The sequence below is a fragment of the Musa acuminata genome, chromosome BXJ2-5 (assembly GCF_036884655.1).
Source record: "Musa acuminata AAA Group cultivar baxijiao chromosome BXJ2-5, Cavendish_Baxijiao_AAA, whole genome shotgun sequence".
Classification (NCBI taxonomy): domain Eukaryota; kingdom Viridiplantae; phylum Streptophyta; class Magnoliopsida; order Zingiberales; family Musaceae; genus Musa; species Musa acuminata.
The window spans coordinates 48,210,068-48,229,056 of record NC_088342.1 but is presented as its reverse complement, the minus strand read 5'-3'; the positions used below and the strand labels follow the sequence as shown (position 1 = coordinate 48,229,056).

The 18,989-nt window shown below is 38.0% G+C and overlaps 2 protein-coding genes across 7 annotated transcripts; both read left to right on the top strand.

The window, feature by feature from the left end:
- The first annotated feature begins 8,042 nt into the window (after positions 1-8,042).
- Positions 8,043-9,777, top strand: LOC135613210 (curcumin synthase 2-like). The gene is made up of 2 exons (XM_065110309.1): positions 8,043-8,276; positions 8,349-9,777. Exons 1-2 carry the CDS (start codon positions 8,099-8,101, stop codon positions 9,338-9,340), a joined length of 1,170 nt encoding a protein of 389 aa, XP_064966381.1. The 5' UTR covers positions 8,043-8,098; the 3' UTR covers positions 9,341-9,777.
- A 3,091-nt stretch (positions 9,778-12,868) lies between these two features.
- LOC103986055 (GCN5-related N-acetyltransferase 3, chloroplastic) lies at positions 12,869-18,881 on the top strand. Of its 6 annotated transcripts, none has more exons than XM_065110306.1 (5): positions 12,871-13,475; positions 14,906-14,946; positions 15,463-15,519; positions 18,337-18,525; positions 18,589-18,881. In XM_065110306.1, exons 1-4 carry the CDS (start codon positions 12,981-12,983, stop codon positions 18,500-18,502), a joined length of 759 nt encoding a protein of 252 aa, XP_064966378.1. In that variant the 5' UTR covers positions 12,871-12,980; the 3' UTR covers positions 18,503-18,525; positions 18,589-18,881. The 6 variants fall into 6 exon arrangements, with proteins under 6 accessions (XP_064966380.1, XP_064966378.1, XP_018681976.2 ...); XM_018826431.2 differs by having other exon boundaries at positions 12,882-13,475; positions 14,888-14,946; positions 18,337-18,449; XM_018826430.2 differs by having other exon boundaries at positions 12,883-13,475; positions 14,888-14,946; positions 18,337-18,518.
- The last annotated feature ends 108 nt before the right edge of the window (positions 18,882-18,989 follow it).

Genomic DNA, 18,989 nt, shown 5'->3' with positions numbered 1-18,989 from the left:
GTGCGATGGTGGGGGATGGTTAAGTTATGAAAAGAAATAGGAATTGTAATTTAGGTTGGAACCATATGGTATTGTTGGTATTTACTGATCTGATCGTAGCTCCACTAATGGACCACCTACATATTGGGCGATTCAAGCCTGGTACAAGAGTACAAAGTAACTGCAAGTGCATGACCTTAGAGGACATGGAGGTTGCTTTATGTATGTGTTCTTTTAGGTACAACATATACAACAACTTGTTGGATCTTCTGCTTTCAGTAACTTTGAAAGCATCCGATATTTGAAGGAATAATTTTATTGAATTTAATGTTGTAATAGCTGACAATTGGCAACGGATTTTCACATATTACCTTAAACTCCTATGGACACTAGAAAACAGAGATGCTGTCTGGTCCTGGGTAGGTGGAATGAATATCAAAAGTTTTTGAACCTCCAAAACCTTCTCCATCTCGACAATATGCTCAGTGGAAGTGGATTGAGGAACAACAGAAGGATGAATCTAAAGTTTCTCGAACAACAGAAGGATGAATCTAAAGTTTCTACCAGTGATAACTTAATCTCCTCTGGTTTTGCAGCACCTTGCTGATTCTCCTTCCAAACAAATCGAGATATTGGACCCAAATCAATCAGCATCTTCTTCAACTAAAATCGAATGCTTACAATCTGATATAGTTGGTGAGTTTGTAAAAGTTTTATAGTTGTAGTTTCTTACTCTTTGAGTAACCACTTTAAACATGGAAACAATGAAATTAATATATTCCTTAGCCAATTAATTTTTACTGATATATGCAAGTCTGTAACTTTACATTCCATTGTATGTGAAAACTCACTATCTTCACATCTTTGTGGTGTCATCTCTAGCCTTAGATTAAATTGAGAGCTTCTATCTTTGCCAAAGTTACTTGCAAGAATTACTGTCTCTTTTTTGAAGATCTTTTCTTTCAACTAAGCGTTTATGGTTTTCTAATTATTTGGAATGAACATGCACTAGTAAAGCATGAACACATTGATAACCCAGAGGAGGTGGGAACACAACTTTCTGGTTAATGCCAATTCAACCCCAATTCAATCTGCACTCTGAAGAAGCTAATGTGAGTAAACTATGCCACGTTTGTTGAAGCACCAGCGCATGGAATTCTGTTTAATATAGGTAACAAATATTTTCCTGTTCATGTTTTTCTTTCAAGCATTAATAGCATAATCATAATGTACCATATATTTGTTGATTTTTTATTAATAGCATACTGTACCATATAACTGTTGATTTTTTTTCTAGTTCACATGTCAACGATGGTCCTTTTCCTTATTTAATTTGGTTGGATCATACTTGGCGATAGTTTGAAAAATTAATCCTTTGTTAGAATATTTATGATTACTGCCTTCAGCTTCTGTAATTGGGTTGAGATTGTCAAGATTTTCTTTGTAGATTGCAATAGAAGTGATGATATTCTTGTGTTTGCTTTAGTTGAAAGGGTTATAAGATTGGAGTATAACTATCTTCCTTAAATGAGCGTGGGTGTAATATGCCCTCCCACATGCTAAAGAAGAGTTAGAATACATTTAGTTAGCATTGTCTTCCTTGTATATTGGCATTCTTGACATAGGAAGCTAATCGTTTTGCTTTGAGCAACATGCATATACAACACTTATCGTTGAATGACCAATATCAATTATTATTCTTATTGCAACTCAATCACTAGTTAGGATAAAGAATGCCTCTTATGGTATTGCAGCAAGGTGTTACAAAGTTGGTTTTGCCTAAATCGTGTGATATCCTTGCGTGTCAGTCTACAAAGGGTCATCTTTCCTAAAACCACTTATGGTCCCTTACGGATAAAAGATGGGTTAAAGAAAATGTTTAACTTGAGATCCACAAGCAATCATTTTAATAAACACATAATAGACAATGTAAGTTACAAACATAGACTTTGCAAGCTCTGAACGGTTGTGTGACAAAGGGTCCAAGGTGGTTCACCATGGTCCAAAGTCCCTATAAGTGCCCACATGACACTACTACTGAATAAGGTAGCGAACCAGCCTTAGACACTACCCCAAAGGCCCATCTAGTCATGTGCCACCCGGGTAGCTCATAGGTGTTGTATTAGTTGACACTCTGCATCACTTTGCGGAGCTAGAAAACCCTAAAAATAACTGCTTGGATGGCTTGTTTCTAGGCAGTTTTGACTTTGCGTGACGATTGCACACAACTTGTGTTTATAAACCTGAAATGATCATAAAAGTCAATCAAATTGGGGTTGTCAAACCTACTGCAAGCCTTCTACATGCTGTGTAAAGCATGAACACAGATCAAAAGACATCGATATATAGCATTACATCAATACCCCATTTATAGTTTTATCCATGACAATAGCCCCATGGAGTTGCATTTGATATGCTCTTTTTCTTCTCTGGTAATAGATACAAATAGAAGAGCTTTCTAAATCCAAATCGAAACTGTAGCAACTTAACATAGTCTTATGGATTTGCATTTGATATGTCTTTTTCTTAATTTTGCCTCAACTATTGCACTCCATTTCGAGATGGACGAAAAGCTTGATCGCATGGTGACTCACCTTAGCCTCGCGATGAAGATATGCTCGAGCCCTTGCTTGCTAAGATACTCCCTTATTATATCTTTTCTTCTGCCTCTCCTAACACATTGTAATAATTGTTTTGTTGATTTTGTTGTATCGAAAGTGATAATGATGGAAAATAATAATTCGAAATGGCAGACGTCACATGATCTGCATTATACCCTCCTTTATCGATTGGGATGAGATGATCGATCGCATTCTCACTCACCTCAGTCTTGCTGATGATAATATGCTTGAGCCCTTGCTATGATCCTCCCTTTCTCTTCTCTCACCTCTCCTTCCCAGAGTCTTGATCACAATTAGGTTTAAACTCGATTGGAATCTGGACTGAACTGACCCGGTAGTTCATTAGTTCTAAACCGAACTGGAACTAGTCCTGGGTGGTGTGGTTCCCAGTCCTGGGTTTGGGAAACTAGAACTAGCAATTCCGGTTCCAAACTAGTGATTATGGATTCAAATCGGTTAAATAGGAAAGAAAACAAAAAGAAATCACATTTAAAACTTATGATACAGTGGTTAATTTTTTTTATAATTTATTTTTTTATATCAACATTTTTATGTCAGTGCGTTAATTATAATTATACATCTATTTTTTAAGTTTTAGAAATAAAATTATGAAATTCTTTTTCATATTTTAAATTAGTTTTAATTAAAAAATATTAAAAATTTGTCGGTGCCCAAATCAGAGTCGAAATTGAAATCGGTGGTTTTAGAACTGTGGTAAGTGCTGCCCCCTCCTATTTATTTTCATTGTTTTATTTTGGATTTTTGTAGCTAAAGAGGGTAAAGTAGTATTAAAAAAATTTGCTTCATCTGCCTGTGGCCCTCCCTAATACCAAGAGGGAGGTGATCCTCCCATTTCTCTTTTCTCCCCTTTCCCTACCATTTGTTATAATTATTTGTTTGGCAAACTTGCAAGCGAAGTCATATTTAAGAAAAGAAGCAATAAAAAAATAATGTGTTAAAACTTGTTCTCATTATTTACGACACCCTTTGAAGCTACCTTTGAAGCTACGAGGGAGGAGATGTTTGACTGTAGGCTCATTCATCTCGCCATTGCTGACGAAAACAAGCTTAAGCCCTTGCTCGTCAAAATCCTCCCTCATTGTTTCTCCGTTTGTCTCTCTTTCCCCATTGTACTCGTTGTTTTATTGGCTTTCTTGCAGGCAAAGTGACTAAGACAATTGGAAATGATAGAATTTGCCTCATTTGCTACCCTTCGTTGTCGAGATGGACGAGAAGCTCGATCACATTCTAACTCACCTTGGCCTCGCAATGAAGATATACTTAAGCCTTTGCTCTTCAAAGATCCTCCTTTATTGGATCTCTTCTCTCACCTCTCCCTCCACTTTGTGCTTATTATTTTCTTTTTTTTTTTTACAGCCAAAGTGACAAGGAAGGAAAACAACAATATGAAATGGACTTCACCTCGTGTGTTTTACACCCTTTGTTGTTGAAAGGGATGAGATGCTTTATCACTTTCTCAGTTGCCTTAGCCTTATTAATGAAAACATGCTCGAGCTGCTCATCATCCTCCCTTACTCTCTCTTCTCTCGCCTCTCCATCCCCTCTTTTCTTACTAGTTTCTTCAATTTTTTTTTTGCAGCTAAAGAGGGGAAAGTGACAATTGAAAATTATGTTTGTCGCCTCATCCACTTATGTTACTCTCCCTTGGCTACTTTTGCCTAAGTTGTGCGGCACCCTTATGTATCCGTCCACAAAGGTCAATATTCTCGAAACCTCCTATAATCTCTTAGGACCTACAAAAGAGAAAATGAGTTAGAGAAAACGTTTCACTCGAGATCCACACTACTTGTTGTGCCTGTTGGGGCAAGAAAGGGGCGATTGTTGGCATCATGCAGACGAGTATTTGTACTTGATGAGTGAGGCCTAGGATGGTATCAGATGGGACAAGTATATGCCCCGCGTTCGATCGTGGAGGGAAAAAGTTGTGGTCATTGAATAGATATCAATAGCATCCCAGGGTTTACACCGATGGAGGCGTCTACTTGTTAGAAGGGGGGCTAGTGCCCTCTTAATCAAATGAGTTGGGTGTCAGAGGTGGCGCCTCCTCACTAGAGCACTCATTGGGAGGAATTATGGATGAATGTTCTTACGACATTCGGGCCCTTTCTATAGTGCCAAAATGTTATTATGTTGGTACCATTGACCAGAGAGTTAGCATGGCCTAGTTTGGTCCCAAAGGTGTAAGTCCATCAAGGGGGTCCATGCGAGTCTCAAGGGAATGACCTGGGTGAGAAGCTGAAGTGACAAGCGGATTCCCGAAGTGCTGCTAGCCTGTTGAAGAGGGTTTGACGCTATCCAAGGGCATGCCTTGACCTTGCCAGAGGTTGCTCTACATCTTCTCGAGGAATAACTTAGCGGTGTTTGAGGTCTTGCATAAAGGTTAGTGTTAATGGGGATATCTCGATCCGATCCTTTTGATGTTTATATTAGTAGCGTGGAAAAGTAGAGAGGGTTTAGTAGAGCTTACAAGAGCATAGATAGAGCCCCTTTGCCTTTGTTTGGCTTGGGGGCTTGATTTTTATACTTGAGTAGCTAATGGCGTGAAGCTAATGACAGGTTAGGATGCTCCTTACCCTACTTGGGGGATAAATAATGATGATCAATGAGCACGTCCTTCGAAGGATGGCGTTAGGATGAGAAGTATTTTGCTTTAGCTTTTGGCCTATCCAAGACAAGCAAGGGATAATCCTCTGCGTCGTTTATCTAGAAAGAGTTGAAAAAGTTGAGCAATGTCGTCGAGCTTTAATGCGTGCATGCGGGTTTTCCCTCGATCGTGATTGGGGATGCTAACAAGCAAAAGGCGAGGAGTGAGCCTTGTTAGCCTTTTTCTATGGGATGAGACAAGCGGGGCGGATGGATTATTCTCACATCGGTGACTAAAGAGATTGATGGAAGATGGGTTATGTAGTTTAGATAGCCTAAGTGACAGAATGAGTTGACAATATTGTCAATTTTTTTTTATCAATTTTCATGGCCGAAGTAGCCATATTGATCACCTACCCACCTACTGCTGCATGTTGAAGAATAAGATAGTCTCGAAAGGGTCGTCATGACTCATTGGCATGCCATTGAAAAGTCGTAAGTTCACGGTCACGATGGATCGGCTATCCCCTTCAAACCCGGCACCTTTTTTCTTGGAGCCAACCGGTGCTTGAAAACTCCAAAACCGTCAGCAAATTTCAATCACTGTAGCATCTAATCAATTTAGTAATATTCTGACAGCAGAACATTGAGATTTTCTTTTTAGTTAAATCTATGAGCTTTTCAATTGATTTGGATCACCAATTCAGTTACGATGCTTTTGGCACCTCTATACAATATAGTATTTTAATATAAATATAATATTAGTAAGGTATAAATAGTTAAAATAAAAAACAAACTAATATATTATTTTTTATGATATTTTAAATAGATATTCTTATTGATTTGGGTAAAAAAAGATGCAAAAGAAATCGAGTTTTGCAGAGATAATATTTTTATCACATATAAAAAACACTATAAGACTACACAAAAAAAAAACTTTATAGCTGAAGAACAATGATTTAAAATCCAATACAATTTACTTATCATCACATATTTTATTAGTTTGTGAAGAACAATATATGGGAAAAAGAACCTGGATTTCTATGTCAGGTAATTATAATATTTCTGACACATCCATAAAATATCATATATCTATACGAAACTCTGTTTACCATATAGATCAATAAGATAATCTGTCAAGATCATTTTCAAAAATAAATAAAAAAAATACTGATGAATAAAAAAATAATGTATTCTGCTGGAATTAGAATGTGATTATGGAAGTTGCTTCACATATCACAAGCACAAAGCATATTATTTTTTTGGATAATTGTCTCAAAAAAACTCTAAATATTATTATTTTTCGTTTATTTATTTCTGTAGAGAGTTTCATTTTATCTCAATGAATGATTTTATCCTTATATTTAAACTATCAAAATTTTACCAACTAAGCTAGCTAATCTTACGATTATTTTTTATTTTTCAAAAATATAAAGACTCTATCATATTATTATAATATTTTAAGATCAAATCATGCCTTCCTCGCTTGTAAAAAAAAAAAGTATATACACATAAGGAAATACATCCTATAGAATACATGGATGTAGATGATTGCGTCATCATTGAAGCTTCAAAATTAGCATATACATAGGTTAACAGTATATATACTATTTGCACATCATATAGGTTATCAAGAAATAGTATTTTCACATCATATATAGGTTAACATTATATATGATTATATGATGCTATATTTCTACCACAACCATGATTATTAGCACAATTAGTATTTGTTTTCCTCTAACCATCCCATCATGTTGACGGAAGAAGTCCTTTCTGTAGTTCCTTGACGTTTGCATCCACCAACAGCAATACACAGCGACAAATTTTTATTCTATTAAACTTGTGCGAGTTTGACTAGTTGATCTGATGTGAAAGGAAATTATTTTGGTAATGTTATAATTTAGAATTTCAATGCCAGATAATTGCAAGCATTGACCGTATAACATAAACACGTAACGCGTAAATTGGAAGAGGCAATCGGTGAGGATATGCATCTATTCCCCGTTCTTTTTTTTAGGCTAAACGTTCCCGTTTCTTCTGGCAATGAACCACTTAAGAAAGTCTACATTCTCGATCATCATTAGCGTGTTTCTTTCCATCACGTTTTTCTTCAAAAAAGTGAATCTATTTGACGTTTTATACATGAGAATCTGAAATGTTAAATTAAATATGATTTTGGTTTAAAAGTCTTAGTTAAGATGGGAGATTCTATGTAGGCGGAGTTAAAATTTGAGTTTATTTTTAATTAGAAGAAGACATGAGGTAGAGTTAAAAAGACTCAGATAATCTATGAGTTATCATTTGAGTTTTAGCTTTGAAACTTCTCTATTCTTCTGTGTAATCACTCCTCTATGATTTTTCGATATCCACGTCTTTTTAGAGATTTTTCAACAAGTTACTCGATGTATAGCTTCACAAGCAGGCAGACATTTTGTTCCGCTTTGGTTATACTTCTGACGCAGTAGGTGGCAGGGGAAGTTGGTGACCGGAGTTTGGTAAAGCTTTCAACTCCAACAACCCTTGTGCTGCGCAAAATTCCAATATGTCGTGTGTGCTGGTCAGCATCAGGCAGCAGTTGAGTGAATCGGTCTTACTTAATAAAGACAAGCCGAAGTAGTGGATGACCAACGGCACTTGGAGTGTGTTGAATGCATGAGGTCGATCGATCAAAGGCGTACCAGACTGGGGTTCAATCTATTAATTTACCAGTCGATGGTAGGTGAGTTCAATGCAATCTCTTATGATGCGACATTGCTGTCTCTTCTACTATCCAAGAGCATGATCTGGAGCATGGTGGTAGAGGGAGACGCTATATAAGCCGCCCAAGGACGTGCTCTTGCCACTCATCACCCTTAGCGATCCTGTAACCTTCTCTTCTACGACCTGCAACAATGGCCGCCATCCACGCCTCCCGCAAGACCACAAGATCTGAAGGTCCGGCCACCATCATGGCCATCGGCACCGCCAATCCCCCCAACCTTTACGAGCAGAGCTCTTACGCGGACTTCTACTTCCGGGTGACCAACTCGGAGCACATGCAGGAGCTCAAGCAGAAGTTCCAGCGTATCTGTGAGTCATCTGATTATTCTTCTATGAAGAGTGTGACAGGGAATGAAAGTGTTGCTTGTTCTGTGTGTGAAGGTGACAGGACCATGATCAAGAGGCGTTACATGCTGCTCACGGAGGAGATCCTCAGAGAGAAACCAGGGATGTGCTCTTATATGGGGACCTCCTTCGACGAGCGGCAGGACATCGTGGTGGAAGAGGTGCCGAGGCTCGCCAAGGAAGCCGCCGCCAAGGCCATCAAAGAGTGGGGCCGCGACAAGTCGGAGATCACCCACTTGCTCTTCTGCTCCACTAGCGGCATCGACATGCCCGGCGCCGACTACCGCCTCATCAAGCTCCTCGGCCTCCCGCTGACTGTCAACCGCATCATGCTCTACAGCCAGGCCTGCCACATGGGTGCTCAGATGCTTCGCATCGCCAAAGACATCGCGGAGAACAACAGGGACGCCCGCGTGCTCCTGGTCGCCTGCGAGGTCAACACCCTCATCTTCCGAGGACCGGACGAGCGCGACATCCAGAGCCTGGCAGGCCAGGTCGCGTTTGCCGACGGAGCAGCAGCGGTCATTGTCGGCGCGGATCCAATCCAAGGCGTCGAGAAGCCCATCTTCGAGATCATGTCTGCTGCGGAAGTGACGGTGCCGGAGAGCGACATGGCCGTGGGAGGGCAACTCAAGCAGGTCGGCCTCACCTTCCATTTCATGCGCCAGCTTCCCATGCTCATCGCCAACAACCTAGAGAACTGCCTCCAAGAGGCATTCAAGCCCCTGGGCATCACTGACTGGAACGAGGTCTTCTGGGTTTCGCACCCGGGGAACTGGGGGATCATGGACGCCATCGAGGCCAAGCTGGCGCTCCAGAAGGGGAAGCTCCGCTCCTCGAGACATGTGTTCAGCGAGTACGGGAACATGATGGGCGCCACCGTTCTCTTCGTCATGGACGACGTCAGGAAGCGGTCGACGGTCGAGGAGCGGACAACCACCGGCGACGGGCTCGAGTGGGGATTCCTCTGCGCCTTTGGACCTGGGCTGTCCATTGAGACTCTGGTGCTCCACAGTGTACCTCTCTAGGGTTCTTAGCCGCTAAAGAGAGAGAAAAAGATCCAACATTACCTAAAATTATTAATCCTCGTTCTATATAGTTTTGCTTTTTTATTTCTAAGCCTGCAAGAAAATAATGTAAATTATATCTGATATATATGAACTACAATATTCTATTGGATATCTTAAACCAAAAGGGAATATATATATATAATATGAAAGTGTTGAATAGGCAATAAGACTTTGTTAGCTATACCAAACTAACGTATTGAGGGTGATTTATAGATTCATTAAGAATAGAAGCCTTGGAAGGTAAATGTATTCTTAAGTATACTTTCTATAAGCTCCAAGTTAATAATATTATAAGGGTATCCTTAATGGCTGTTGTGCCCACCAATAGAGCTGTCTTGTGTAATATATTTCTTCAACTTATAGTATTAATTGTGAGCCTCCTTCACCTTTTATCATCATGTGAAGTTTTATTTGTCTGTCTTATGTCATCAACCAATTTTATTTTTCGACTGGCTGGCACATTCTGATAGAAGATAAGATTTCCCTACTATATAAGAAAATCTTATCTATTCTGTTGAGGAAAATCCTCTATTCTGTTGAGGAAAATCCTCCCTCTTAATCCTATAAATAGGAAAGGAACATGTTACCAATTCATCATTGGTGTTGCCACTCTGCGCCAACGTCCGTTCCCTTCCGCTACGACATCTCTAGTGCTGCTCATGAGCACTGCCCCACATTTCTTCGTCGTTGTAGCTATTTTCTTTTCTCTTTTGCTACAGTTTCCTCTTCTACTACAGCTTCCTTCTCTGTTGCAGTTTCCTCCTTTGCTGTAGTAGCATCACCGCAACATTGTTGTAGATTTCTTCTCTACCGTCGCAGCCGTCGTAATCGCAACCACGACCAATGTCGTTGAGAAAAGCGAAGCTTCGCTCTTGCCTTCGGCAAGCGACCAATGTCGCTGAGAAAAGTGAAGCTTCACCCTTCGGCCAGCGACCAACGCCGTTGCATTCCTAAGAGGCTCCGTGGTCAATCCTCATCTTCCTCACCGCGGTAGTCTTCGCTGATCTGTCAACATTCGGCAGACTTAAGGAGAATGAAGGGAACGCTTGTGCCATCACAGCAACAGCAATCGCAGCAACAGCAGCAGCGATCTACACTTATCTTACTCACGAAGCCTCTTTCTTACCGATCCAAGATTGATATTCTTGTCAGGAGCACCATCTTGCGGGGGCATGATAGAAGATAAGATTTCCCCACTATATAAGGAAATCTTATCTATTCTGTTAAGGAAAATCCTCTATTCTGTTGAGGAAAATCCTTCCTCTTAATCCTATAAATAGGAAAGGAACATGTTAATGTATTCAAGCTAAAGTTTATCTACTTCAATAAAGCTTTTTATATTATATTGTTCTTATCTTCTATTATTTCTATCACATTACTCCGCCCCAAGCACTATTGTAGTTGCACGACCCCAACCTTCCTCCATTGTGCACTTTTGCCTTCTTCGGTGTCACACTCCACAACCTTTTGCCAACTAGTAAGTAGCTTCTCCTTCTTTACCCTTTTTTTTAGGTCTATATGTGGTAACAATAACTTTTATTAAATGATTTTCTATTTTCCAAACTAGCTTGAGAAGTTTATTTAAAGATATCTTATTTTCTTGGTTTTGTTATATTATTATCAACTTATGATTAAGTCGGTACGAGTTACAACATCATACTACTAGATAGATAATAAGAATACCTCGATTTGCTTGCTCAATATATATTTTTAAATTATAAATAAAATAATATATTTTATATTTTAATATTTTAATATTTGCAAGTGCTTTGCAAGCATTTCACACATTTAAGGTTTTGGCACCTTTGTGCCTTTAAAGTTTTAGATTGATGTACTCATCTTCTAGATTAGTAGTAGTAATTATGATGATTAAATTGGCATAATTAGTTACATAATAATTGTTAGGAGAAAAAATTGTTAACATGTTGATTTTGCCTGATTTGAACTCACATATGTACAAGATTATCCGATATGTCATCGAGGTAAAAATATTGATCTTTACTAAAGTCAAAAAAGGTTTTCGGACTCCGTTTTCACGTCCAAATTAATAATTCAAAATGTGTAAATAGGCACATGAGTGGTCTAAAAAGATGTCCTTGTAGTTAATAGTCCCTAACAATTTTTTTCCTAACAATAATAAACCTTCGACTATCAACACGCATGAGTTATATATTTTAGATATGCTACCTGAGGCTATAAATTTTTGTGGTCGGGGCTTAGTCTAACGTATCACAATGCTTATTTAATAAATTCTGCAGCACTAGGAGGACTACTACATGCTTGACAATTTACCTAAGCCAAAATTTTAATGGGCACGAAATTTTAATCTGTCCGTTTAGCGTGCCAAATTATAGTCCACTCTCGTCTGGAATTGGGCTAAACTTGACATATGCTGGAATTGGGCCTAGAAGAGATACTTTCATGTTGTTATCATTTTACTTATGTCTGTCAGCATAGTGGCTTCTTAAGCAATTGAATTATTTATATATATATATATATATATATATATATATATATATATATATATATATATATATATATATATATATATATATATATATATATATATAATGCTGAGTACCGCACACTCATAGCTTCCTTCATTACTGAGCTTTCCACTTGGAGCACCAGGATCCTGTAGCACCTTTTTCTGTCCTGACAATTCATCACTTGGAAGCATAATAATCAACCATCATATTGGTGGAAGACATTTTCCCCCTAAATATCAAGTAAGAAAAATTGTCTCATTCAAATATAAGATATGATTGCATATCTTGATTGCCTCCGGAAGCAAGAAGATGCAGCTGTACTGTTGAAGCTTTGTATTTTCGGCAGTCACCGAAATCAGTTTCCTGAGGAAGGTGCTTTGCGTCACTGGAATTTTTGAATCGAATAAATAGATTCGTCGAAGGCTTGAAAACTATTGTTTACAAACAAACAATATAAGCCTTTTGAAAGTCATGAACAAGTTTACGATGGTTATAAACATCTATATCATGATATTATTGGAGATATAACTGATGATGATGCACCACTAAGAAGAGTCCGAAAGGTTTATAGAGACAATATATAAGATGGATAAGTTAATGCAAGAAACACATTAGGTATAGATAAAATTTATGTGATGATTAATTAAGGCATTCGAAGGTGAGCTAGGATTAATGAAAAATATATCTGACTGTTGGAAGGTATATTAATCTAAAACTCTGAGGTTACTTCATATGTAAATTCGATATCTAACTGTTGGAAACACATATCTTACTGTGTGTGGGATCATTCCTCCATATGTTCCGATAAAAAACTAGGACATCCAGGTCCCATTTTTTTGTGACAATTTTTCCTCCTGAGTCGTGTAATTTTGTTGTTACCTCCGATGCAGAGCAGAGATTTTAATTTTAATTTTAATTTTTTTTTGGGGGGTGGGGGAGGGGGTGGAAAAGAAATCGGGTGTGAAGTTTCCAATCCCTGGATCATCAAACGACCAACTAAAGGAATTATTCAGACATCGGTGCAAATAGGCACGGCACGTTGTTGTCTAGCAATATAAGTTGTTGGAATTCTTTGCCCTTTTATCCACCTGCATTCTAAAAATTATTAAATGGCCGTCACCTGCGCTACCCTCCCCAGTAGAGTTTCCGCCTCCGCCTCCGCCTCCGCCTCCGCCTGTTTCCCCTTCAGCTATTCCTTAAATCCCAGTCTTAATCCCCAGCCGAAAGCAAGGAAACCCCCTCCACCCATCACCATCTCCGCCAACCCATCCCACGTCGATCCCTTCCAGCTACGGGACCTCCTCGCCGCCGCCAACCACTCTTGCCACCGCTTCCCGGCCCTCACCCCGGACGGCCGAGCCGAGTCTGCCGATCCGGAGAAGCTCCGCGTGGCCCTCCACCACAGTTCCGTTGTTGTCTCTGTCTTCTGCCGATCGAAATTCTTGGCTGAGGACGGCTGCGGCGAAGGCCGCTATGACGTCTCCCCTTTTACCTTCGAGAAATTGTTCGACAGGGTCATGCCTGCAGAGCGGGACCGACGGTTGGTGGGCTTCGGTCGAGCAGTTTCGGACGGTGGATTGACAGCTTCCATTCACGATGTCGTGGTAAGGTCGATCAAGTGTTTGCTTTTGTTCACGAGATATAAGGGTTCAAAAAAATACAACTTTTAAAGAAAAATGCAACTATTTGTAGTTGTCTGACCGCTTATTTCACTATGTTGCTCCGAACGTTATTAGCAAGCCGTCATTTTTTGCAATCACATCGGATGAGTATTATTCTTTAGAATTTAACCAAATCAAATGTCTTCGTTTGCAATTTTGTTGCCGGTGACAATTGTACAGGATGAAAACATGTTCTCTCTCAAGTGAAACATATTTAGGCATCTAGGTGTTTGATTGTACAAGGAAATGCCATCTTCTTGTTCTGCATTATAACAATCATGTTAAAACCTCAATGAAAATGTCTAAGCTATCACAACACTAATTGAAGCGGGTTCATGTTTTTTTTTTTAATTTGTTCAGTTGCATAATTCATATCTTGACGAAAGACATAATAACCTTCCATAGAATTCGTACATAAACCCTTTTTGTTAGTGTTGTGTTTCTTGTTTTATACTAGCTCTTTATCTTCATCTTTTACTTAGCAAGATCCGAACTAGTTTTGTACTTGCTTCATCATTTGTTATATAATGTGGATATGTAGAGATATTTTATTTGAAGAATTACTATATCAAATGCATTCTAATCTTACTACCATATTTGCATTTCCAATCTCATGGAACGTCATAGGTTACCCTAGATAAGGAACTGTACAACACAAAAATAAGAAAATTTCTAAGCCATGTTAAAAATGAAAAGTAATTCCGTGAAGAAGTTTCTTTTGGCTCCCTTAAGGTTGCAGGTCTATCAAAATCTTAAGTTGATAGGAAAGGTCCCAACTTATATCTAACCTCTAATGTACCCACGGTGCACATACCAACAAATTTTGCACATCAGATGAGGAAATTTGGGGCTTAACAATGTGGACTAGCCAAGATAACTTTGCAAACCAAATACCAACAAGTTTTGCACAAAGACTCATTTGCCAATGAGTTTAACACTAGGTACTGTAAAATGGGGCAAAGCTAACATTCAAACTGACGACTTACTCCAATACCATGATAAATTATTAGTTGGGTTATCATTATTCCCAAAGGACTTAGCTAATAAGAACGAGCCCAACTAATTTAAACTTCCAATTCTTAGCGTGAAATCTTTCACTTTATAAGGAAGTGAATTTCATTCGGTGAAAAGACCAACTAGAAGTACCAATGATCATTTCAATAATGTTTGTATGGATGTTTTAATGGCTTTAGCAGATATATTATTTTAAAAGGATTCTTGCTCCCATTGTTTGAATGATCAATCAACAGCTTAGTTAATTGAGTTCCAGACCTTGTATCACATTATTATATGGTACCATCTAGACTATTACACTATTGCAAATATTCATGTCATTTACATTAAGTTCCTTTCAGGTTGTCCCTTCTTTACAGGGGCGGGGTATCGGACGAAAGATAGTTGAACGAATCACAAGGTAGGAATATCTAAATTCTAAACTTGTAAATGCTGTTTGAAGTGTAACTTGCTTCAGCATTTGGAATTCTTTGTATGACTTATATCCCACTTCGGCAACTAATAGCATGGATTCCAGACAACTCTGTTATTGTTCAATTTCAGATATAACCATATTCAACAGCGTGTAAGTCATCAAAATCATTGCTTTAGGTTCTGAATCTGTGAACAGCTTTTTGAATGTTTATTGCATGCCCTAAAGTTTTGTTGTCACACTTATATTTTGATAATAGAAACTTACACACTTATAATTTGACAATAGAAACTATTGATAGAAACTTACACATTTATAGTTTGACCGCCATTTGACAACAGAAACTTACACACTTTTACTTTTCCTGTCACAATATGGGAAGTCTCAGATCTCACATGATATTGAAAGCTTTAGTTGCTTGTAATAATTGAATCATCCTAACATTATTTGCCTATCTACTAGTCCATACTGTTTTTTTATAATTTTGAAATTGTTTATCTACAGGATTATTACTGGTAGAGGCATATATGATATCTCAGCCTTGTGTTCAGAAAATGAGAGGTACATCCATTATGTTTCTTTATACTTTGTAGTTTCATCCTGCTCAAGATCAAACATGATAGTTTCTTCTGTTGGAGGGTGGGAGAGTTACATAATCCGATGGATGAAATAGTCTTTCTTCAATTGTTGCTGCAAATGCTTGATCAGTATTAAGAATACATCTATTCTTTTTTGTTGTGTCACTATCCTGATAAACTTTCCAACAAATATTCTTAATTAAAATTTCACTTATGGAAAAAAAAAGACTTTCCAACAAATATTTTTCTGTTAGAATTACTAATTCTATGTTTTGTTCTTGGTTTCTAATTCTGTTAGAATTACGAATTCTAACAGAATTACTAATTCTGTTAGAATTACAAATGATATGGAGTTTTTTACTATTATTACTATACTGCAGACATGTCTTCTAGAGAGAAAAGAGAATTTCATATATGACTTGAGGCCATCCTTTTGTAATGCTTTGATGAATTCCATGAATTATAAGTTTGTCGGATCTCTCTTGGACAATTTTAGGTTCTATAAATTACATTGCATGGTATACAAATGATGATATTGATAAGATGGCTCGTCACACCACCATTAGATAAGCATTGTGTATGCCTAATGTTTAAACAGCAAGATACTAAGTATCACTTGAGTAGCGGATCCTGATAGGCTGTTAAAATTTATTTACATTGGATGATAGCTTTTCTGTATTCTGCTCACCTGAACATAACAGGGTCACTAAATAGGAAATAAAAAATTTGTGCGTTCTTGTTGAGTTGTTTCTCTCTTTATCAGGAGAACAGGAAAATATCACATACCACTTTCTGATGGTTGACAGAAGCTCCTTTCAGGCAGATCATTCGTGCTTTGTTTAGTGTTCAATGGGTAGTGTCAGAGTGCTGCAATTACATGGAGATGCTATATCTCCCGTTGGAAGTCTTGATTGCATCTCAGTTTCAGAATGGGAGATAAGAGAGTGCTTGTACAACGGAACAGTGGTTGGTTTATTTAATTCGACTCAGTTCAGGTCTACTCAAACCAGTTAGGATTAAAACTCATGGACACAAGAAATGCTTTTATTGCTCATCAACACTGAACCCAGTGCTAAGGGTCTTGTTTCTGGAAGCATGTCCACAAAAAATTGCCTGTTTTATCAGCATAGGCTAGACTTAAATCCTTGATTCAAAGGTTAGTAGCACAGGTTATCACTTTCGAAATAGTGAGGGGAAATTATGGAAGTTCATATATATTGCCAATGAAAGATGTTTTCTGAAACAACTTGTGGATAAGAGAGGTGGACATTTGTGTGAAGTAATTAACCTTGTTTGTACCATGAAATACTTGTAGTGTATGCTAGTACAGCTAACTAGAAGTTGGTTATCCTCGGACTAACTAGTTCTTGTGCATCAAAGGATTCTTGTTGAACTAGTGCACAAAACAAAAATATATAGTCATCTTCTTCTTGCAACTTTGTGTAATATCATTTTATAACCGTTCTTTAGGAGTAAATATTCATATTTGCAAAATATCTACACTCAAATGATTGCTGAACTGAGACATATGATCCTGTGTTCAAGTATTTATATGGGGCCAAGGGTGTAGCAGTACCCTTTTGGCAATGTGGTTGGCTCATGCCAATCAACACGTGGATTGTGTCATACCACCAGTACATGTTCTGACCAGGAACATACTGGGAGTGGTATACAAAATAATCCTTGTTTGCATTTTAGTCCTCAGCATCTTTCTCAAATCGATGAGAAATGTGCTTCTGATAATCTTAACTTTAGGAGCTAGAGTAGCACTTGCCTTTTGCCTAATGAGTGACACATTATTTTGTCAGCTATCAAAAGAGAGATTATTAAATAGAATGGCATATTCTAGACATCTGTCTAGCTTAAAGCTGAATGGCATATAACTGGTCCTGGTCTGGCTCTTCACTATAGACTGCTGATTTGGTGCTACAAACATTTTAACAGATGTTGTTTTAAATTAGTTTAGGAGCAATGTATCTAGAGCATTCGGTATTGGCAGACAAAAAATAAAACTTTGGCAACCATCTCTTCTTGTTCCTTTTTATTTTATTGCAGTACTTTCTGTAATTATCTTGGCTTGTTATTATGGGTGATTTTTTATTTGATAGGGCGAACAGATTGAGAATGTATCTGTAGGCACTTGAGTGGTTTGCTTTCTTTTCTTTTAGTGGCCGTTTGTACGTCAAATCAAAATGCTATCATTTGCATATTCAGGACAGCAAAGGTAGCTTAAGAAACAGATCAAGAGCATATACAAATATATAAAAAAATGATTCTTCTGATGGATTTTCTTATTTACCACATTAATAAAGCCACTAAAGTTTCTTTTCCTGCCAAGCAAAATATTCTTTCATGTTTAGAATTTCTTTATCAAATCATTTTTGGTTTGTTGTGCTTTATGAATGCAGAGCAATTGATGTGTCTCCTTAATCACTAATTGATGTTCATATGCTTATGTGTAATATCAGCCAACTTGGTGAACTGGATCATCAACTTCTCTAAAATCTTGTATTATATCAACTATTATAATTTTTACATAATAGCCTAATCAAGCTATCATATTTGTCTGTGCTTCTTTTCCTAACATTATGGTTTCTGGTACCTTGATCAGTAACTGAGCAACATTAGTTTGTACATTAAAGAATTGGGATATACTTGTAGCTTTTTTCTGATGCACTATTACAGGCAAGCCTTCCCATTTGGTTGTTTTCACTCTTGATTGTATGGTAATGTGCTAGCAATTATGTTATGTATGGCTTGGGAAAAAGCCAGCTGCAATGTTAGTGTGCAATTTTTGCAGCTTGTTTTTTAAGGCATGCGGATTTGGAGAGGATTGCCTTGGGTCTACTACGATGATGTATACACGAACTGCCACGGGATTCCTGACCAACAATCAAGCAATCCAACCTGCTGGTAGAATGCAACTTTTGGTTCCTCCTGCTCGAGTCCCATGCCATTGTAAATAGAATTCAGCCGGAGAATGTATGAGGTAGAAAGTTATCTTCAACAACTCTTGCTATTTAACTTGTTCTTATTGGCATGCTTTATGTAGGGGGCGAGAAAAACGTGCATGGACCAACTTTTGCCTCAGCTTATCTCTAACTGCTTCTGGTGACCATAAATTGTTGGTAACATCAGTGGGGAGGTAATGAATGGCTATTGGCTGCAAGAAATGATCTTCCTATATTTATATAGCAAAAATATATACAGCGGACAGAAGGAAGGAAATTTGCTTCCTTTTTTGACTTGGTGAAGTTGGAATAGTTTCTTATTTGTTTTCTCCTGCGAGAGCCCTTTCTGAAACACATCGTTTGTTGCAAAAAGGTCCAATTTGCTGCTTTGTTGCTTCCTGAAGTAAAAACTCGGACTGGAATTATTCCGTAGTTCAACTGTCAGCAAGACCTTGGATTGAGGGAGGTAGTTTACAGTGGCATTTCCATTCTTGTCCGAGAA